The following is a 22,995-nucleotide window of genomic DNA, read 5'->3' as shown; positions in this document are numbered from 1 at the left end:
GCCACCCCACAAGGCGCGGGGACTCGCATCTCCGACATCCGAGGCAAGGGACTCCCCCAAGCCCGGGGAGCAGCGCGTGAGGCGATCCCGAGGCGAGCATCAAGCGGTGTCCGACGGACCGCGGCACGAACGCGCCATAGCGGCAGCCGCTTCTCCCCTCACGGCGGAGCCACTTGGTACCTCCTTCCTCCCCCCACCCCCAGCAGTGGTTTCATCCCTCCCCCTCCCCGCCTCACACACAGCGCGGGGCGTGGCCTCGCCCTCCCGGCTTTCCCCGCCCCTCTCATCCATATTCATGAAGGCGAGACGGGCGGCCCCAATGCGGAGGGGCGGTGCGTTCAAGCCCCGCCCCCGGGCGATGAATATTGATGAGGCGCGCCGTGGCGTCGGGGGCGGCGCGGGCGGCGATTGGCCGGGCGCGGCGGCGCGCGGTGACGCGCGCGGCGGCGGTGCGGGTCCCGATTGCTGCAGCCGCTTGTCAGTGTGACGAAGATTGGCACCCGAGGTAAGCGCTGTCACTCAAACCCCGCTCCAGCCCCGCCGTCCATCACGGCGCGCCCGCCGCCCGGGCACGGCCGCACCGGGGAAGCGGGAGAGCGGCTGGGGAAGGGGCGAGCGTGGCGGCGGCGGCGGCGAGGGGAGAAAGGGGCACCCGCGCTCCGCCGCCGCTCGAACGGACCGGGGGGTTTAAGGGGCGGTGGCGGGCGCGGGGAGGGGAAGGAGGGGAAAAGCGGGGAGGGGTGGGGTGGCGGGGGGGGGGGGGAAGCGAGGCGAGGAAGGTTCTGGAACAGCCGCCGTGCGCCCGTTGTGTCCCGGCGGGGGCGCGCGCGGGGAGGGGACGCGGGAGCGCGCGCGGGTCCGCGCGGAGGAGGAAGAGGAAGAAGAGGAGGAGGAGGAAGAAGAAGAAGGAGATGGGGGCGATGGATGGGGGGGAAGGAGGGAGGGAGGGAAGGGGAGAGGAGGCGACGCGGTGCTTAAAGGGGCAGCGCCGTGCTGGCCGCTCCTTGGAGGCGGGGGGGGGGGGGGGGAATGGGGGGTGCTCCGGGGGGCTCCACCAGCACCTCGGGCCCCGGGGCCGGCCCGCGGGCTCGGACCGCCGCGACGGCTGCGCCCGGCTGTCCGTGTGTCCCTCCGCGATCCCTCTGCCCCTCCGCACCTGCCCTGCTCGGGGGGCGCAGCAGGAACGGGGTGCGGAGCTGACCCCGGCCGCTGCTCCCCCCGTGGGCACAGAAAGCGGAGCCCGGCCGGGGCAGAGATTGCAGGGCCGCTTTGGGCTTTCCCTCGTTTCTTTTCGGTGTGACCCCGAGTTCTCCCGGCTGGGTTGGGAGCGGACACCTTCCCCACAGCCAGGCCGAGGGTTGCCGGCTGTTTACGCGGCCGCAATTAGGAGCTGAGACTTGACACTGCCCAGGGGCCCTGCTGGGGATATGTGTAAACAATAATAAATCAAGCGCTGGTTTTATCCCCGAGCGTTACCTCTGTGAGCCGCATGTCCCAGGTCTCATGGAGCAAGCGGTCCATGGCTTTCCCTAACTCCCACCACCCCGGAGTTCGTCAATTAACAGTATAGCAATATAATTAGTTAATGCGTTTGTGTGATAGTTGTCTGTATACCTTATAGCTATTTTTAAAAATCCAATTTATTAAATATTTTCTCTAGTTTTGAATGGTGATACGTAGTGTAATTTTAGGGACAGGTCACAGTATTTGCTTATTTTTTTAATCCACTGCTATTGAAGTTTTTAGTCCCTTTTTGCAGTTTTGTCTGAGTAAATGACTGGTGTAGTTTATGGAGAGAGAATCGCAGAATGGTTTGGATTGGAAGGGACTTTAAAGATCATCTTGTTCCAGCCCCCTGCCATGAGCAGGGACGCCTTCCACTATCCCAGGTTGCTCAGAGCCTCATCCAACCTGGTCTTGGACACTTCCAGGGTTCCAGGAGCAGCCGCAGCTTCTCTGGGCACCTTGTTTCAGTACCTCACCAGTCTCAGAATAAATAATTTCTTCCTAATATGAGATACTATATCTGGTATGAAACCCTTAAAAGAGACTTAAATATGAATTGCTGTTTTGTTGATGCTCCTTTTTTTTTTTTCTTTTTTTTCCTTTTAAATTCTTGTGCTTGAGAGCTGCCCACACAAGATTCGTTTTTTTGTCCTTGCCCCTCTTTGGAATAGGTTGTGTGCATTCCATTAAACAGATCCCAAGAACAGGGAACATGAGCATTATGTTCTGGATGTTAGAAAACACTTGGGCCAAGATCCTGTGGAGGAGAGCAAGGAGCTGTAGGTCGCTCTCAAAGTATGCTAAATATCTCAATTTCGTTTTTTTTTTAAACTAAAAAAGTCCTTTATTAGTTTTTACTAAAAACATGATGTCCATTTAGTTGGTTCCTAATTTTATTCTGGAGTGTGCTCTTGTATAAAATTTCACTAGTGTAGATTGTTTAATGAGAATTGTAACAACTATGGCTTAGGACAGCGACATAATCTTGTTCTCCATACTGTGAATGTGCTCACAGGTTGTTCCCTGTCCTCTGTAGGATATAATCTGTTTATGGGCTGCCTGTGCTATGGGGTTATATTCCTTTAACTGTATTTGTATGTGTGGCTGAAGTGAGATGGCTTCTGCAGCTGGATGGAGTCCTGGTCAGTCCCCGTTAGCTGCATGTGTGAATTTTATGGCTTACACTGAAGCAGGAAACAAATTTTGATTGTATCAGAAATCCATCCTTACGTGTATTTCCAGACACTGACATTGCTACAGTATCAAGCAACAGCAAATGCATTTTGAGTGAATTTTCTACCAAGTAAAATTGCAGATTTATCCTTTTCCAAGTCTGTGTGTAATTACATATAGAATCATTACATTCAAGTTTTCAAAGCTTTCTGAAGGAAAAAATCCCCCAAACATTTCACATAATCTATTCAAAATAATTATTTTTCTCATGTATGTTCTATCTTCAGTTTATTTTATGAACTATGCAGTGTATTTTTGCTCTTGACTGTTGCCACTTGACTTATTTTCTTGTCATCTCATAATTAAAGTATCCACAGGAAAACTTCATAATAGGTTTTACTGTGTTTTCTTTACATACTCTCCAGTTCAGTGGTGAAAGGCAGAGCTCAGTGTCATTCAGTCACAGGGTGAATATGGAAAGTTGCAGGGTAAAGTAGGGGCTGTTGTGCTACACTGAGATTTTGGAGGCTCAGATCATTTCTCATTGATCTCCCTTCTCACTTATTGTGGGTTTGGGCCATGCATTTTTTAAATCTGTGCTTATGTGTTTTTGCCAGGCTGATTTTTTTTTTTTTTTGGTAACCATTTCCCATGTGCTGATAAAAAACCCAGCAATTCTTCATATTTTGAGTACATTGTTGTTGTTAGGGTTGGTGGGGATTTGAGTTTTTATTTGGAAATTTCACTTCGGCATGTTAAAAGTCAAGCTGGTATTAAGTACTTACAGCTTTGATCTTAATACAAATACTCTTAATACAATTTGTAATATTTGGGTTAAATAAAAACAGTGTTTTAAAACTAAATCCTTGCAGTCTTCTATAATAGGACTGAAAGGAGTTTAGAATGAATGAAAAGTAAATTTAATTTATTTTAAATATTTTAATCTTATTACATGGTTAGTCTTCTGGAAGCTGTTATTCCTTCTTCAGAATTTTGCTTTCCAGCTGTATTTTTCTGTGCTGTAAATGCAATGCTCTAATAAAGCCCTAATAATTCTGATTGCTACCAAGTTTGGGAGTGTGCAGGAGCAATTCAATTTCCTGGAAAACAGTAACTCTTTGGTGAAATTAAGCCCTGTATTAGTGGCCGAGGGTGAATAATCACAGAACCACCACCACTGTGGCAGTGGAACTGCTTGTTCTAATGGCCATGTTAATGTCCTGAATGAAGCAGTCCAAATCGTATTTCAGAATATTATGTTGTGGTCTGGGAGCCAAATGTTGCCTCTGCAAAACTGGCACATATGTGAAAGCTTACAGTAAAGGAGATTAATATTTTTATTTTGGTCTAAGTAAGACCAAATGCAATTTTTTGTGTGAAATTAAAAATGTTGCAAATGTTACTTCCCTTGCAGCAGCAGCTGGGTACTTCACTTCTCACCTGTTCAAAGAGTCTGTAGGTTTAAAAATGAGAAGTCTCAGAGGGTTTATTTTGCCACAGCTCAGTGCTGTACAAAATATAAAACAACTCACTGCTTTTCTAAGCAAGAGGATTCCACGAGCACGGAGAAAAAGCTGCTGATTGAGTTCTTTCATTGGCTTATTTGATGCCAGATGTTGCCAAAATCTTTTACCCAGACCTTTTTATGTCTCCCCAAGGGAATTGAACACTGAAATATTCACACTTGTAGCAGGTTCTTCGCTTTGTTCACTGAGGTGATTTCATGCCAGAGCTGTGGAACACAGGATTCATTGGGTAGAACTGGGGGGAAGGGGTAGAAAACAAAATAATGGCACCACGGATCTGGAAATGCCAATTTTGTTATTATGGAGCTGTGGCACGTTTTTATGAAGTTGGTAACTTGGCAGTGATTTGGTTCCCTTGCCAGCAGTGAGGGGATACCATGTCATGTGTGGCACTGAGAGGCAGAAGTTGGTGCTAGAAAGGGAAATAAAACTTAGATGTTCTTCTCGCATGGTTGGTTCTCATCCTTCACAGGTTCACATTGTTTGGGGTTTGATGTGGCAGCTGCCCCAGGCCATGGTGTTCTCATTTTTTGGTACCTAGGTGTACAAAAGAGGTATTTACTGTTAAACCTGAGGGCTGTTTAAGTACACAGAGAGTCAAAAGGTGATTTTTGAAAATGGGAGCTGAGTGTGATGATCACAGGCTGTCCCTTGCTCTGCTGTGCCCAGGGATCTGCAGCTGATGGGAAATTCAGGCAAAAAAAAATGTAGAATATGACAGCTTACTTCTGATATACTGAAAGGGGGATCCATTTCTTTTAAACCTCCAAATTCCCATTTTTGTTTTATTGGTGAGGTTTTGGAATTGCCTATGTTTTTTCTTGAGGGCAGAAGAAGCTAGGAAGTGTGGCTGTACTTCACATCCTGCTTGGGTTTTTATGAGTTACACAACAAACAAAGCAAAGGGAAAAGGATATTATCATACTTGCTGAAAAATAAACTGCAAGCCTTTTCTATTCCAAGGAAACAGAGGCAATTAGAGAACAGAAATTGCATCTTTACATGTGTTTAACATGCCTGGAGAACAGGGAAATGAGAATGTGTGTGCTGTGTTGTATGTATTTGTAACTAAAGAACTTCTGGATCAGTCTGTGATCACTTAATTTATGTTTTCTAGCCCATTTTTATGTGGTCTAGCCTATGATCATAGCAATACCAAAAGGAAGATTATCTGGATGTCTTTTTAATTATTAGTATTATTTTGAGGTGTTGATATCAGTAGTTTAATTCTTAGTCTTACTGAAATTTGCCATGATTAATATGTTTGAGCAGGGTTATTCTGCCAACTTTAAAATGACTCAGCATCTTGAGAATGACTCTAAGAGAAATTAAATATGTTAATTTATAAGAAAGGCAGAATTCTTATTTAAGAGCATATCAGCAGTTGAGTTGTGGATTTTAGTGTTGCAAAGGGGAAAGGAGAATAAGTATTCACATGGAGCATATGGCTGTTCCTTGAGAAACTTCAACAGACCATAACCTCTTGGAAAATCTGGTTTATATGGTACTGGGCAAATATTTATTATCTAAATTACCTGAATATTCCTTAGGCACTTAGGCAGCAGTCATAACTCCTGGAAGGATGGAGACTTGTGTTTGGGAGAGGTGGGAAACAAGAGTGGAGCAGTAAAGGAAGAGTTTTTATTTAATCCTCATTTTAAAAATAATTAATTTAATTTTAAGACCTAATCTTAGTACGAAAACAAAGTTAGTTGTTCAGGTCTGACCAGATGTTAGTCAAAACAAGGAAGATTCTGGATAAGTTAGTGATGGTTTGGAATTGGATTTTACAGAGGGTTGGAGGACCAGGATTTTGTGTCACTTTCAGTTTTTTTTGCTAGTCCAAGTTAATACTTGATTCATTAATGGGGTATCCATTAATTCGAGAAATCATAAAAGGTATAAAAGTGAAATAATTCATAAGGGAACATCTTGATCTTGATGAATTGTTTAAATGCCAAAAATGTGGAGAGGGCATTTTCTTACTCATTCAACATCCAAAGTCCATTTTAAATGCATTTATTATTTAAATGAAACTCCTGTTCACCCTTCAACTCTACTTCAATGGCATCAGGAATTCATGCCTTCTTAGAATAATTGGAAACTTTTATGGTTTTATAATAAAAATGTTGGAAAACGTAACATATGCTTACACAAACTGCTCACATTGTAAAATATTCAATAGCAATAAAGGCAGAGAGACTGGTGGTTATTCTGTGTCTTCTTTATGAAACCACAAAGCATAAACACAAAACAAGATTCATTTCAGTCATAGTTTATTGGGTGCTGATGCAAATCATGATTAAAATAGGATTTCCTGTTGCTTTGGTTTAATTTGCCTGGAAGGAGATGGTTCCATGAGTGTCTCCAGAAGTAAGAAATTTGGGATGTGCTTGTATGGATATTCCAAAGGCTTCAGTGGCAGAGGGTTGGATTTGTGTTTAGGACATAAGTACCCCTGTTTATCCATGTGGGGAATGCCAGTAAATGGGAAGGGTCGTGGAGTTCTCACTTTTTTTTTTTTTCTGTTTACTGGGGGCTTTTTTTTTGTTTGTTTTGTTTTGTTTTTTTTGTTTTGTTTTTAATGAAATTTAGTTTTTAAAAGTAATTAAATATCAGTAAGCAGGAGTTGTACAGGATCAGTTCCAGCTATGGAAGTGCTGGTATGCATCCTCTGGGATGTACACAACCCTCTTGTCATGAGAGTGGCAAGGCAGATGTGACACCATCTTCCTGGTTTTTGGGTCCAACGTGTTATGAAAGCACATTGGGTAAAAACTGAGGGCAAGAAAATCCATCTCTGTCCTGTAACAGTAAATATGTGTGAGGGTTCTCATGTTGGACCCATAAAGTCCTTCTGTGTTTAGTATTAAGAATATAGAAAAAAAAAAGCAATCTTCATTTATTATGTGAATATTGGCAGTGGATGAGGGAGTGATGGGAAATAGTTTTGCTCCCTCATACCCTAATCCCTCAAGAGTCTTGGGATAATTAAAGAGGGAGGTTTCCTTTCCCCCAAGTTTTGTTTTTCTCTTGCCAAAATTGCTGTTTAGTCCCCTAAATTCCTTACTATTACTTTATGGGGCTAATAAAGCAGGGTCAAATTACAGTGTGAATTGAGTAGGAGAAATGAGATGCTGCAGGAAGTTCCTTGAATTTGAGGATCTTTCCATAGTCAGAAGAATGAGGATTCTGTTTTGCAGAAGGTAGGAGAGCAAGCTGAGGATTTCCTTCTGGAATTCCAAGAGCTACCTGGGGGTGGGATACCTGGCATACATCACTTTATAACTGGATTGGGCAGAATTCCTCATCCTTGTTAAGAGGGTCCGTGGTAAATTGAGGATGACATGGAATCAGGAATGTGACCCATGATTATGCACCTTTCCCTAGAAATATGCTGCTGTACACACCAAGGATGTGTGCAGAATTAGGAGCTGGAGTTCTTCACAAGACCCAGATCCCCTTAGTTTTATTTCTCTTGTTGTGCCTGGAGGAATTCCTGTGATCTATGCATCCTTAATATTCATTTTATCAGTTAACTGCATATGCAATTTTAGCTTATAAAGTGCCACGTTTTATATATATATTTTTAATTTGGTACTTGCAAATAGGAAAATTTATAGAATTAAATGTGCCAAAAGCAGTTTAAACAAAGAGTGAGTTGCTAAAGGAGCACAAATAGTTTCATGAGATGGTTTGTTGTTGGTCATGCTGTGTGACAGTATGTGGTGGTGCTTGGGAGGTGGTCTGTGGTATGAATACTTTGCATAGATTGTTAAGATCTGAGATGGAGGGATATGAAAAGTGGATGCTGTGAAAGATTAATGGGACAACAAAGCAGTAGATACCCTGTTGTAGAACTCATGCTGAATAAAGTCACTATTACACAGCATGTATGTTCAAAATCCTACATGTAAAGAAAGGTTAATGGTAGCTTGGAGTGTAGCCTGTATTTCTGCAGAAATTCAACTTTAGTTGTGGATTTTAATTTATTTTTTAATTTTCAGTTTCTTCAAGTATAATTTGCATTCATTTTTAAAATGTCATTCATATTCATCAAGATTAACATATAAATAACTCTATTGCACCACCAAACAATAAAGGGAACCAAGTGACACAAAACTCGTTTTACTGCAGTCAGAAATTGGTTTTGTGGCTTTTTAGGGCTTGACTCCCAGGGCAATTGACAGCATAACTGTTGTAGAGTAACTGAGTGGCTGTATCTGTGTGATGGAGCTCCCCGAGGCTGGTATTATGTTCCTGAACAGGAACATTGTCTTTCTTAAAAGTATAATATTCTAAATAATGACTGTACTTTTTAAGTACATAAGACAGAGGAAATGAAAGCCACCTTGGTGCTGAATGAGAACGTTCTCATTCAGCACAGTTTTAATAAACTTGCCTGCATCAACTTCATATTGATTTGTTTAATTTCTGTGAATGACTCTGTGTGGGCAGGTCAGTGAAGATGGAGATGGACTGCAGCAAAGGTGGAATGAATCCTGCATGTTTGCATGTGTGCTCTACTTACTGCTTCATTATTTGAATCAATTATTGCTATCATTATTTGACTCTATAAAAGATATATAGATCTTAATGTACATGTGAATGTACACATAGGTCTTTGCTTCCTGCAGTCTGAAATACAGAATGAGAGGATGACTCAAATGAGGCTTCTTCAGTGCTTGAATGAACAAGTTCCTATTTTACTTTGTAGTTAAAACCTCAGTGGTGATTCACTTTCTGAGAGACCAAGCAAGTTGCCCTTTGTTTTGGTTTCACAGTTAGGTATTTTTATTACATTTTACATATTGCATGAACATATTACAGTTTTTATTATTATTATTATTGATGGCATTACTTTAAGGCTTGTCTGCCAGAGGAATAAAAGGAAAACAAAAATTGGCAAGAGCAAGTCCAGGTTATGACTCCACAGTGCCTTGGTGTTGTCTCCCCCCGTAGCAGGTGTATCTGTTCCCTCTGCTTGCCCTCACTGAAATGTGCAAGAAGACATCCTCTGCAAGCTCAAATCTCTCTTGTCTGATACATGTTAGGATAGACAGCAGTACCAAATGTTGTCCAGTGTCTCTTTGAAGAGGGCAAAATCACTGCAATATCCTCTGGCTCCTTTTCAGCCACATCCTTCCCTCTGCAGCATCTTTCACCCAGGCCTGCATTTCTGTAGCACCTCTTTGTTCTTGCCCCCCAATATCTCATAAGCTGTCTAGAAATTTGCTATTTCCAGACTTTTGGCTGAAGGCTTTGCAGGCAAGGGCTTCCTCTTCACACACTGAATATTTGACCAACCAGATCTGGCAGCAGTGGCCCCATCAGTTCTTGGCTGCAGTTATTTCTGAATGGAGGTGCAGGATTTGATTTTCAGATTTGCAATAGTCCCCTTTACGTCTGACCAGAGACAAGGAATGGATAATTTATCTATTTATGTATCCCGATTTATCTGTCAGTGACCTCCGTTCTGAAGATACCATGAATAGTGAGAAGTCATTTATTTGAAAGTAGCCCAGTAAATGGGAGTGAGAATGAATACAAAATGCATGGCGTGTGAAGAAGGGAGTAAGAGGGTTACACTGTCCTCAGAACAGAATTAAGAAGCTGCAAAAATGAGAGGAGCACATTTTCTGAAGACATAGATCTTTGACAGTTTAAGGAAAAGTGGTAAGAACTTTTAATGTGCCATCTGCTCCTTGAAGCATCAAGACCAGGCATATCACTTTGGTCTGAAACTCCTTCTTGCTCTGTGTACAGTCTCTAACCAATGACTGAAATTTAAACTTCCTTAAAACTCCTCAGATACCTTCCCTGCTCTGTTTGAAACCAGGTTTCATGAACCAGAGGTGGCATCTAGATTGAGTGGCACTTCACATTTTGTTTTTCTGTGAACTTGTCTGAAAACCATCACTTCTTGGAAAACAACACATGCATAGATTTTAATAAATGTAAAGACCAATTCAAAGAGCAACTTCATCTTGCTTTCAAAAGTGTTGGAGTTACTTTCTCTCTGGTTCTTATTGTGAATTTTGTCTGTGTGAGAAACAGAGATAATCAGATTCAAGATCTCAGCTGCGTTTTAGCCATCATTTAATTTCTGGTGGCCTCTGTGCAACCTTAGTGTCTGGAACTTCCCCTGAGATGGTTTTTTAATGCTTTTCAGCAGTTGTGTTTTCTAGGTATGTTTTCACAGTCTTTGCTACTTTGCTTTCACAATCCTTACTACTTTTAAAAGTAGCTTCAGTATATCAAATGGGTGCTATTAAATGTAATTAAGGTAATTTTAAGTGGTAATTTTTGGAAAGCTTTTAAAAATTGCTGAATAATCCTGTAGCAGAACCTGTCTTCACAGAACACAGGATCCTAACAATGGCCCGTTTGTAGCATCATGCTTTGATTTTACCATGGATTGTAGTCAAATGATTACGAAGGAGATTTAAATGGGGGGAAAAATCTCTCACCTTTCTTGATTTCATGCTAAATTTTCACAACAGTGGTGAGTTATTCCTATTTGCATTTCATGGTTTTATTTTTGGGATGTGTCTTGTCTAGTCTTGGCAGATAGACACCAAGCCAAAGAGTAAAATATGAAGGTTGAGCAGTGAGGGAGTTATTATCCAAATGGAGCCTTCTGTTAGAGGTGTCAGCAGAGACAAAGGTGAATGTAGGGAATGAGTGGAATAAGATGAGGGAATGATCAAATAATGGGATAAGAAGTTCAAGTGTGGAATAATGGGTGTGATTAGAGATTATTAACAATACAGAATTTGCAAAACATGCAAATAAATTCCTGTCTGGTCGTTAAAACTTGATGAGGGAGCCGCATAATAAGAAATTTTTTTTAAAAAAATCATGTTGAGTCTTAGAATGTGTGTTCTATGGTGTTTTCTTCTGACTATTTCTCTGTTGGTTTTTAGGTTTCTGTCTTCCACGTTGATCTTCAGTGGGATCTCTGCCCGGAACAAAATAATGTCTTCAGCTCATTGAAGGAAAGGGGTGAGCAGCTTTCTCATGGCCAATATTTTTATCTTCTTTAGAAAAGAGTGCCCTGGAAATAAAGATCATCCTGTATTGTTGAAAAGGAAGCCAGTTCTAGTTGCTTTTCATGTGTCAAAGAGAATTGATTTTTGTTTCTTTTTAGCTTGGTGTGTGAATGTAAGAATCTAATGTTACATAGGGAGTGCCAGGACTAATGTTAAGTAAGAATGAACAAAGCCTGCCCAATCTGCCAGTCATGCATTTCTCTCTGAAGGACTTCAAAGAAATATGTTCGAGGGAAAATTAGAAGGAATGATTACTTGTTAACAAGTCTGTTGGGTAGTTCTGTCACAGCCCTAAGAGGGCTGGTGGTTAGGTTGTAGCCCGAAGCATAACTATTTATATCTCTTACAAACATCTGTTGTAGCTTGTGTATGTTAAAAATGATACCACTGATCTCCAGCAGCTCACTTGCACCTTCTGTTAAGGTTACTGGGTGGTCCCTGTGCCCTTAATTATGAAGGAGTAAGTGGAACAAATGAGGAATGGAGTGATGAATGTGAAGTGATCACTTTGTGTGTATGTTTCAGCTCATATTTAATCTCTTCTCTTACATACTCCACTTGCACAAAGTCCCAACATTTCTAATTATGATTACCCCTCTTCATGTAGCTTCCTTTCTGCTTTACATTTTCTCTTCATACCTCATTTTATAAAAGGCTTCCCTTTTTCTTCCCCTTTGCTTTGTAGACCATGATCTTTTATGAATTCCCTTTTGCCACGGGTATCAGTGGAGTTTGTGACTGCAGGTCATGCATTAGCTTCCAGTTGCACGACCTTAAGTTTTTTCTTGGGTTTTCCACACGTTTTGCTTTCAAAATAAATAAAATGAGAGTTGGTTCTATTCTGTTGTGAAGCAGACCTGCAGACTCACCCTCAGGTTACTTTTGTTATTTGTAAGTTCTCGAATGTAACACAAACACACAGTTTTCCCTCTGCTCTCAATTTCTTTCACAGAGAATAATTGGCATTTTGAAAGCTAAGATGTCCAGAGGTCATGTATTCTTTGGTCCATCTCAGATACCCAAATACCCTGTGTCCTGAGGTAGAGTGTGCTGGTTGGAGATGGTCCTGCTGTGAGCTGAGAATCCACACACACGAGCCAGAAATTGCCACATGAGTGGGTCAGCCAGGAGCAGGGGTTGTCCGAGTGCACCACAACCACTTCGGACCAAGTCAGCTGCTTTCCATCATAGCCACCTTTAGCTGGGAGAGGCCTGAACCAGCCTGGCTGACTGGATGTAAAAAGGATCAGAAACCATCCGTGTGTGGAGGAGCTGTGGAAGTAATTAGCTGTGGCAGTGATAAACATCTGGGAGCGATAGCAGCCCCGTGGCTGTCTTGCAGCTGAGCATCTGCTGAGGCTCTGCCTGCTAAGAGCCCTGGGTGCTGCATCCCAAATGAGGTTATAAAAACCAAATCTGTAAATTCCTCCTCAGTTACTTTTCTTAAAGTTTAACATAGTTTGTTTCTTGCCTCTACTGAGTAATGAGGAAATGATTCTTTTTAGTGAACAGAAGTAATTCCTCAGTTAATTGCCTCAATTTAAGCTTGTGATTAGCTAAATTTGTTCTTCTTGATTTGCAGTGGTTGTCTTCACTAAATCTCCTCAGTTCCTATCTTGCCTAATAGCTTAATCTTTTTCTACTGTAATTATAAGTCAGAGGGGAAGCTTTTGTGAGAAATAAAGGATATACCCATGTAGAATTCTTTCCAGTCACCCCCTTGGGAGAAAATATGGCAAAAGTCCTTCTAGATGAAACAATCTATGGACCTAGCTCAAAGCTGTGCACCTCCTTTCTTCTTTTGTGTAGCTCGAGGGCCTTCCAGATGTGGAACGTCTCTTCATTATGGAAATCTGGGAGGAGGGGTTAGCCCAGCTTGTCTTGTTCTCCAAAAATTCTTACCATGTCCTACTGTCTTTACCAGTTTACATGTATTATCTTTGTGGTTTCCCTCTCCAGGTTTTTCTTCATGCCACAAAAATGATCTTATGTCCCTGTGGACTCTTAAACCTTTCTTCCTCTTCTACAACTCTTTTATTTTCTCATTTTTGCTTAAGAATTTAATCTTTCTCTCACAGTCGTACAATTTCTTTAGCAGTGTTTTCTGTGGCACTTAGCTTTAAAATAATCATTAAATAGTGTTTGCTGTCTTTCTTTGTTCATCGTTTCAACTGTTCTGCTTTTATTTTGAGGCTACTCTGGTCCATGCTTTGGTTGCCACAGTCATAAATTAAATTTATGCCTTTTGAGAAGGAAGAAAAGCAGCATTTTCTATGTGCCTGTTCACTCTATCAATATAGACAGGCACTTGCACTGCCTGTCAGCTGCCATTTAAGAAAGAAAATAAATGTTTAAACATCAGGCAAATTATTACAGGGCTGATACTTTAGAATGTTTCCCTTAAAGCATTTTGAGAGGTATCTCACTTGTTGTGGCAAATGCTGATTTAACTTTTAAAGCTAAATGATTTATAACTGTAAAAAAAAATAAAATTAAATCTGATGTACTTCTATCAGTGAATGCACTTACGTTGTTCCCCTTGTATTTTTACTTTTGCCAGAGAAATCAGTAATGTTTTTGGAGTTTCAAAGAATACTGACGTTCTGTAAAAACAGAGATAGCAGTTTGTAGAGGAAGCCATGCTTACATCATCTTGGTGAACTTCTCTTGTCTTTGAAGCTGTTTAAAAAAGATTTTAAAAATTGCAGTCATACTTAGGATTTACACTGAGTGAACTTGATGCAAAGTAAGGCTTGAGGTTTCTCCTGAGGAGTTTGGTTTGTCTCTGTGCCTGAAACTGTTGTCAAAGAAGGAAGCCTTGAAATTTGTCCTGTGTTTGCAAAATGAAACACTCACTTGAGACTGTTATAGTCTGTAGAGGAAAATATCCAGAAATGTAAAAATTGCTCTTAAAAATGATCATATGCAGTAGTAGTATGCAATAAGGGAAGGACTTAAAATAGTTGAAAAATTTGTAATGACTGAGCGCATTGGAAAAAAAAAAAATTCTGTTTCAGATCTTCAACTGGTAAAATTTTTAAAGCTTAGTTCTTCAATACTGATATAAATGAAAAAGAACAGAAAACCTGGAATTATTAACCTGGATGTAATGTTTTTCAAGGTATGAGCTCTGACTTCTTTTTTAATATGGATTTTTTTTAATAGTAGCTAAACATTAGGACTCCTGTGTGTCAAGGAAAATTGATTTCTGTGTTAATAGTTACTGGTAATAGCTTAATGAGTTATGTGATTTCAGTTGTAATGGCTGCAAATGTGACAAGGAAATGAAATGTGAAATAGAGTGTACCCAACTAATTACTATCTGGTGGTGGTGCTTTGCTAATTTATTTTTTTTTAATTACTGTATGTCTTGTCTTAAAAATGTTTAACTCATCTGGGCACCAAACTCCAGCTAATGCCTACAGAAAATAACATGATGCATTTAGTTGTGTTTAAATCCTAAGTATCAAAGGTGTCTGAAATCGAGACTTCTGAATTCCTAGGTCCCTTTTGGAACTTTATAATCACGTGGGCCCTCTTGTTTAAAAATTGTTAGATATTGTTCCCTTCTTTGTTGAACCTTAAATGACTTGGGTGGCAAATTCCTGATGTCAGGAAGTGATTTGAGGCTTGGTCTCTGAAAGTAGTTTCAGACCCTACTTTAGGATAATCTGGGATTCACTCCCAGAAGTAAACAGGATATTCCTTAACACTGTGCATTTAGTTCATAATTTTAAACTATTATTATTTCAGTTACAGTGATGCTCAATGTGTTGGGAGCCTTTTCAGGGCACAGAAACACAAACCTGCCCCTTTCTAGATTTTATGTATTACTTTAGAATGTCAGCTAAGTAGTGCAGAAATGAATGCTAAAGCTTACTTGAATCTTGTGAGTACAAAAAACCTCAGCCTCTCATTAAAAAATCTACTTAAAAATATAAAAAGATACAATAAATGTTATGCTGATAAAACCTGTTCTATTTCCAAACTGAATTTATATGTTGTTTGAATTTGTGGCTGTTGTTGTCAATAAACTGTCTGAGAGGTGTGCATAAATCTGAATTTCTACCTTTGTTTTTTCTTCAGCCTTTAGAACTGGATTCTGGTTGGCCACTTTTTTAACTGACTGTTTTCTTTTTTTTCCTCTTTTAAGAATATTTGTTCACGCTTATAATGATTTGACACAATTAATGTCTTAATAACCATGATGGCAACACAGACATTAAGTATAGACAACTATCAAGATGGACAACAGGTAGGTGTGTTTTCCTTTCTCTAGGATCTAAATACACTTCGGAAGAGGGGAAAAAATTAGTGACTTTGTCCCTAATGCCTGCTTTGGCATTGTTTGAGCTGGAATAATGGAAGACAGCCATGTATATTTGGTCATGATGTTTCTTTTTTGTACAACAGGCTGTAGATTTACACTTCAAATTGCCGAATTAAAATGCTGTTAACTGGAGGCAAGTTGTGAGGTGGCCTCTACTCTGAAGACACATTTTTCTGTTACTCTGTGTCAGCCCCAAGCAAAAGTACTTCTGTCAGCAGATGGCAACAATGGGGAAAAAAAACAGCAACTTCCCACATCTCCTAAAAATGTTCATCTGAACACAGTCCGATTTTTAGTTTTATTGTTTGTTTCTTTTATTGCAATTCTAATTTCTTTCTGTCCTCTCACCTACTTTATATATTTGACTTTATGCCCCCAGCAAATACACACCATTCTGTGGCAGTGAAACTAAAATAGGGTTGTTTTTTTTTAATAATAGATTGGGAGAGAGCTTTTTCTTCCTACTTGTTGTGTATTTCAAGCTCTCAGTGTCCAAGGTAGACGGGTAATCCAGATGCCTGCTGTTTTTCTGGTTTGGAAAGGGCCCACAGCAAAAAACTTGCAGTTTTAAGTGAGCTGTTTCTTCCTCCTAGGGAGATAGAACCCTAACTGATCACACTCCCTCCCTTCAAACTCTGCAGATGTATGGCCAACATTTAGAATCACTTGTTTGAGTCATCCCTTTCTAATCTGCTCCTCCTTCCTGTCATTAGCCAAGAAATAAGTCCATTAGTTACATCTTTTTTTTTTAATCATTCTGGCTTGAAAATCATCTCTGCTTGCTGAGGGAGCTCTCTGCAAGGCAAGGCTGCTCTGTTGGGTGGGAGATGCTGAATTTTCTTAGTTTCTGATTTTTCTAGGAGATGATTTGACCCCAATAGGTAATAAAGCACAAAACTTTTGTTTCTCCCAGACTGTTAAGAATACTACAAATTTTTCTGCAGCTGTTATGTGGAAATAAATTAAATTCTGTTAAAGTCAGGTTCTCTAATAGCTTCTGGAAGCCTTTGTCTCTACAGCTGTTAATTTTGGCTGCCTGGAGATACCTAGAACAATGTCTGTGCCTTATCTGAGATAAAAGAGAATTAAGAGAAAAGATCGCAGTGGTTTCATGTCTTTGTGCAGATGCTCAGATGGGAGAAAACCAAAGAGTTTGAGCTGAAGGATGGAAACTGTGATTTTCACAGTTCAGGTTCCTGGAAGACCTTTCAGTCCGAAAGATATTTAGCTGGAGGTGGTGGAAAAAGCCACATGGAACACCTTCAAAGCACTCCAAAGGTGTGCCCAGCCTTCTAATGCAATTTAGGAAGTGCTTGGGTGAAGCTGTGGTTCAGTGTTGCTTTTCCATGGTTTAAATGTGTGTTAAATGGATGTGTAGAAGAAGTTACTGCTCTTCTCCTGTGGTTTGATAGCCCTAAAATGCTTGGTTCTTACAATATGTAAAATGGAGTGCTAGAGGTCATGGGAGGTTATGCTGCTATAATTGAGGGACTGGAGGGACACAGAATATTTCAAATGTTCTTATACAAATGTGCGTTTTAATGGACAAGTAAACTGAGTGGATTCTTTTCTTCAGTGCCCTTGTACAATGCACAGTAAAAGATAAGAAAGAAAACTTAAGAGAATAAACTTTTCTTTACATTGATTTCACCCTAAAGGATTTTTATGCAGACATTCCCATGAACTTTTTAGAGCTATGTACTGTAGGCTGTTCCAAAAATAGCCATGTCAGAGACAAAACGCTTCAACCATTTACTAATATCTCTTATTCCCATTTTAAAGCCAAATGCTAAAACTTGGAAGTGACCTTTATCCATCAAAAAAGTGTCAGGGATTAAAAGAGGGGTTTGTTGCTGCTACAACTTCTTGTGTCACTGCCAAGTCACACCAACCTCCTGGCAATATAGGAGCCCTTTGCACTGCTATTTCCTTAGAACACAGCACCCTTATTTTACGTCAGGGCTACAGACTTACTTTTTTTTTTTTTTCCTACAGATGCAAGTGGTGACAGAGTTAAAAACTGAACAAGATCCCAACTGCTCTGAAACTGATGCAGAAGGGGTGAGTCCTGCCCCTGTAGAATCTCAGACTCCAATGGATGCAGACAAGCAGGCCATTTACAGGTAGTGATGAGCTCGTGTTCTGTCTTTTGAAGGGGGAAGGACAGGGTAGAGAATTTGGGGTTTTTTTAATAAATAAATAATAAGTAGCTTAAAATCAGGTGATATCTTGGCTGTCTCCATGGTTTATAAGGGAAAGAATGAGACCAGATAGGCTTCACTGTCAGTCATCAGCCAAAGAAAAACCTCCTGAGCTTATGGGATTTTTCAATTTCAGCAGTTTTAAAGGATATTCTAAGGGTGGCTGCCAAATTTAGAAAGCTACCTTAGACTTTAAACTGTGGTCACTGTTTGTCATGTTGTAGTTTTTATCTTTAATAAATAGTTTTTTACTTTAATTGTAATTAGGTCAATCTTTACTCCTTTTTCTTTAGGGATAACAATCTATTCCCCAGCTCAAAATGAATTAAATATTGATCCACTGAGCACTATTTGAGAATAGTGAAATTTGAGATTTTTCAGGGAAAAGTACTGTGCTAAGCAGTTTGCTCAGTTTTCATGGGGTTAAGTGTTCTTTCACATTAATTACTTTATAAAGACAAAATTATTACTGGTTTTCAGCTTCAAAACAAAAAAAAAAAAGCCCTGCACCCAAACAAAACCAAAACAAAAATAATACCAACCACCAAAACAGGAAAAACCAAACAAAATACAAAAACCCCTCAACTTGAGGCAGAAAGATGTATCCATTCATTTACAGACTTGTGCTAACAAAATCTTCTCTTCAGAGCATGATTTCACAGGAGGCCTCTAAGCCCAGCCTGAATACTCTTATCAATTATTTAAAGTTATTTCGTGTTCTCTAAGTATGGCCCATATTGAAGAATAAATCAATTTTATCAGGCTTCATTTAAATCTGCACTCATCCTCTTTGTAAATCCTAAATGTCATTTCTAGTGTGCTGTATTAATCTGTCTCAGTGCTACTCAATTACAGTGAATTAAACAGTCTGAGCTTTTTTGCTTGTGATTATTCTCTTTAATTAAAAATATACATATTTTACTACTTTATTTGCCTCTGGAGTGTGGTAAATCAAAATGAAAATAAACTTTTATCTTATTTTGCTCTAGCAGTCTCTTCCAGAACTTGTCACTTACATGAGTGACTGTGAGCTTTCCTGAGCTAGATGTCTTAATTTTCATGCAAGTAAAAATACTTATTCGTGTATTTAAACTTTTTTTCCTAGGCACCCACTATTTCCCTTGTTAGCATTATTATTTGAAAAATGTGAACAATCTACGCAAGGCTCGGAAGGCACAACTTCTGCCAGTTTTGATGTAGATATTGAAAACTTTGTAAGGAAGCAGGAGAAAGAAGGAAAACCTTTTTTCTGTGAAGATCCAGAAACTGATAATTTGGTAAGTATTGGCTATTTTCATTTCTGAAAGAATCATCACATTTGTAGCTTCTTAATTTCTGATCTCTGAACTGGTCCTTATCATTTTTCCTCACATTTTTCTGCCTGTGAGAGATTCTTCTTTATGTTAATGATTAAAAATATTTTTTTAAAAATTCCTTCTGACCTCCTTTTTCCTTTTATCTGTAAATTTAGATTGGGCTCTTCACATTTGTTTCCTATTCTCAGCTGACATGAATGTATTGGAGACAAACAGAATCAAATCCTTTCCATAGCCAGATTGACTCTGAAAATTAATTTTAGAGTGTCAGGTGTTTAACATATTTATCAAAAATATGTAATTGATGTAGATTTTTTCCAGTTTTATTTAAATCATGTTTCACCTAGTTAATGTGAGAGAAGAGCTGTTATGAGATGATCTTACAAAGTCTTTAACATATACCATTTTTTCTTTCATGTCATTGACCCCTTTAGGCTTTCTGAAAGTCATTCCCGTGATGAAGCTATGATTTCCCTATTTTGAATACAGCTGCCTGCAATATTTTACTCAAAAATGAGAGTTAGTTCTGTTCTGAGTGAAGGTCTGCTGACTTGTTATGCCTCAGGTTATGTTCTTCGTTTGTAACTCTCTAAATCTAACACATCTGTCTAATCCCCATTTCTTTTCAGAAGCACATCTGAAATCTAATGGTTGGAATGTAGTAGCTGTATGGCTCAGTGGATGAGAAAAGAGCATTGGTTGTGGTTTATTTGACTTTTGATATCTCTTACAGTGTTCTCATGGACAAACTGATGAGATAAATGAGCAGTGAGGTGGACTGAAAAATGGGTCAACCCCTGGGATCAAGAGATTCTGGTTAGCAGCATGAAGTCCAGTTGAGGGTTGCTCATAAGTGCTGTTCTCCAGATGTTTAACATCTCCATTAGTGACTGGGGTGATGGGGCAGACTGAACCCTCAGCAGGTTTGCAGGTGTAGCAAAACTGGGAGGAGGGGCTGATCCACACATGGCTCTGCCACCATTCAGAGGTTCTTCATTGCTTTTGGAGAAGCAGAAGGATGGGAATCTCATGGAATTCAGCAAAGAGAAATGCCAAGTTCTAATAGAGGAAGAAGACAGACTGACTCTTCTCAGTGGTGCCCAGTGGAAGGGCAAGAGGAAATGGGCATGAATAGAAACACAGGAGGTTCCATTAAACCTTTTTACTGTGAGGGTGATGAATACTGCAGGGAGTTGTGGAGTCTCCATCCTTGGAAACACTCAAACTCAGCTGGACATGACCCTGAGGAACCTGCCCTGCCTGACCTTGCTTTGAGCAAGGGGGTTGGATTAAACAATCTCCAGGGGTCTCTTCCAACCTCAGCTATCCTGTGGCTTCTGTGAGCCTCCAAAGATTGGTTTCCCAAAGATCCTGCTTGCTTTGGCCTGTTCCCTGTGCTTTTGGTCATACATAAACACTCTCTCAGATCCAGCTTGCTTTGGTTGTAGTCGGGTCTGATGTGTTCAAATAGTCCTTCCTGTCATTGACCTGTTTATGGTTTTACTTTGTGGTTCCAGTGACAAAGTCTCTTGGTTTATATGGTGTTCCCCTTTGCTGATGGGCTGCACAAATCTGACTGGTTTTGCTTGAGGTGGGTAAGGAATTATTTGTTTATGTCCTGGATTCCATGGCTGCTGAGGTCAGTAGTGGCTTAAACTGGAACCACGTTACAAAATGAAAATCCTTGGTATTGAAATCCTGTCCTGTGGTCATATTGTTAGCTGTGACTTTCTGTTACTGGATACCAAATGAAACCTGAGTGCAGCTTGTCCTCTGCCTGTCCTGGAGGCTGGGAGCTCTGAACAGCTGCCATTCTGACAGGCTCTTCATTTGGTATGGAGCAGTGAGCACAAGTTTCTCTCAAGTTGTGAATTGGCTAGCATGGCTTTCAGTCTCTTTTCAGGTTGAAATATTGGTGCTTGCCACAGGGAAGGCTGTAGAGAGGCAGTTTTTTCTGCCTTGTATCATATATGTATATGTTTTAATAGAGATTTAAAAGCCTGTCTTTAGTAGCAAGAAACACCGTTGTGCACCTTTGTTCCATCTTCTGCTGGTGCTGTCCTTCCCTTTTTAACTCCAATGTTAATTCAACCATTCATGTGAAAGGAGAAGCTGTTAAGACTGATAATTAGACTGGGCTAGAGGGGTGGAGCAGAGTCAAATAAGGTGTAAATGTTTGCTCAGTAGGATCAACGCGGAGCCTGAGCTAAACTGAGATGAACTGAGCATCACAACATTGAAGAGCGAAATTCAAGTCCTATCTGAGAGTCACAGGCCTGTCTGTGAGATGTGGCATGTAGAACTCAGCCAGACTGCAGTGTCTGTGACAGACCTTCAACTGACAGCTCCAAAACAGCAGAATATAATTCCATGCTCCATGCTGCCTGTGGGCTAATTAAGCAGATAGCAGAAATTATGGAGGGTCACAGATAGTGATTGTAGGGTCGCTTAGAGTCCTGGCAACATTCCTCATTGTGCACTCACTTGAAGTGCCTTGAATACTCCACAAGAGGAGTTTGGAGTTCATCCAGAGGACCACAGAATGTTAATCTGGGTGGCACAGGCATTAGATCAGTTTGACCAGAAAGGAAGTTCATTAAGAGCAGTGGATGCTTGTTCCAATTTGAGTAGCTCTTACTAAGCTATGGTCTAGATTATCTTGTTACTTTGGTATTATAATTCCCATTCTAAATTAATTGGTGGTTCCTGCTTTAGTATTAAAAAGGATTTAAGCATTGGGAAATGTGGGTAGCATTCACCTGAAACTTAATTTTAAGGATACTCACTAACTTGCCTGTAAACCAGGTTTCAAACCCTTGTTACTGTCTAGATGGAGGGAGTCTATTCTAGGGATACTGTTCTTCCCAGTTAAGCTCTCCAACATCATCAATTGGTGATCTTGAATCAGCAGGGCAAAGGGTCATAGTCAATCCAGGAGAATTGTTACCAGGCCTTTTTTGTTTCTGCAGTGTCTTTCCCAAGTCTGGGTGCAGTCCTGGGCCACGTGCTCTGGGATGACCCCGTGGTTCTGTCCTGCAGATCTCCTGTTTTCAAATTCTGTGGGAAGTGGAAGCTGAAGGTTATGCTCATGTTTTTACTAGACTGGAAATGTGCTTTCCTAGAGTTTTAACTTCCTCCATATCTTCTTGGAATGTTGTTTGCATCCCCTTTGTCCTTTTACCAAGCACCATTGGCAGAAGACACGGATTTGCTGTCAATAACCAGATTTTGGTGGTCTCTATTGCTGCTGTCTGAAAGTGTGCTCAGCTTATCCACTTTAAGTGAAGTATCATCTGTTGGAGCTCCACACACTTTTCCCCCTTACCCTTTGCTAACCCTGCCTCATTTTTACAAATAAAACAGATCCTGGAAAGAACCAAGGCACCAACTGCTCTTTGTTCCCCTTTTGTGCACAAAAGTCTCCTTTTGTGCCTAGGACATCCACAGACAGACTCCTCCATGACTGAGAAGTTGTTCAGCATGGGTGTTTGCAGAGAGTTTTTTTAGACCTTTCACAGATTATATTATGTTTTAAGACATTCATTGTTTAACACTTTTTGTTGCTCACTGCTAACTCTGCAGAAATAGCACATTGCCTCAGGGTGCTTCCTGCCTCTTCTGTTACTTCTGTTCAGAGTAAACTCTTCCCACACATGGATGGACTTTTAAATTTCCTCACATTCATAGGACCAAAGGATGGTTTGGGCTGGACTACAAGCTCAAGAGGTTTGTAATGCAACCCTCCTGCACAGAGTAGGGTCTGCTGTGAAGTCAAAGCAGGTTACTTATGGCTTTGTCAAGTCCAGACACTATACAAAACAAGGAGTGTTAAGTATACTCTCCCTTTTGTATTTGAACAGGACACTGCTTTCTTTGAAGACCCTCTGAGTT

At 40.5% G+C, this 22,995-nt stretch overlaps 1 protein-coding gene across 3 annotated transcripts in view; it reads left to right on the top strand.

Moving 5' to 3' along the window:
- Positions 1–435: 435 nt before the first annotated feature.
- PKNOX1 (PBX/knotted 1 homeobox 1) overlaps positions 436–22,995 on the top strand; it is a 39,774-nt gene continuing 17,214 nt past the window's right edge. The window contains exons 1-6 of one of the 3 annotated variants that reach the window (XM_062488167.1): positions 436–505; positions 11,132–11,210; positions 14,275–14,378; positions 15,411–15,512; positions 17,583–17,710; positions 18,894–19,065. In XM_062488167.1, coding sequence (XP_062344151.1) covers positions 15,462–15,512; positions 17,583–17,710; positions 18,894–19,065 — 351 coding nt within the window. In that variant the 5' untranslated portion in view covers positions 436–505; positions 11,132–11,210; positions 14,275–14,378; positions 15,411–15,461. Of the gene's footprint in view, positions 506–9,859; positions 9,879–11,131; positions 11,211–14,274; positions 14,379–15,410; positions 15,513–17,582; positions 17,711–18,893; positions 19,066–22,995 lie in introns of those variants that run through there. The other 2 variants (XM_062488165.1, XM_062488166.1) reach the window with 2 other exon arrangements.

Source organism: Cinclus cinclus, chromosome 2 (assembly GCF_963662255.1).
Source record: "Cinclus cinclus chromosome 2, bCinCin1.1, whole genome shotgun sequence".
NCBI classification, from domain to species: Eukaryota; Metazoa; Chordata; class Aves; order Passeriformes; family Cinclidae; genus Cinclus; species Cinclus cinclus.
Note: the sequence above shows the minus strand (reverse complement) of the source record. Positions and strands in the feature narration are given on the sequence as shown.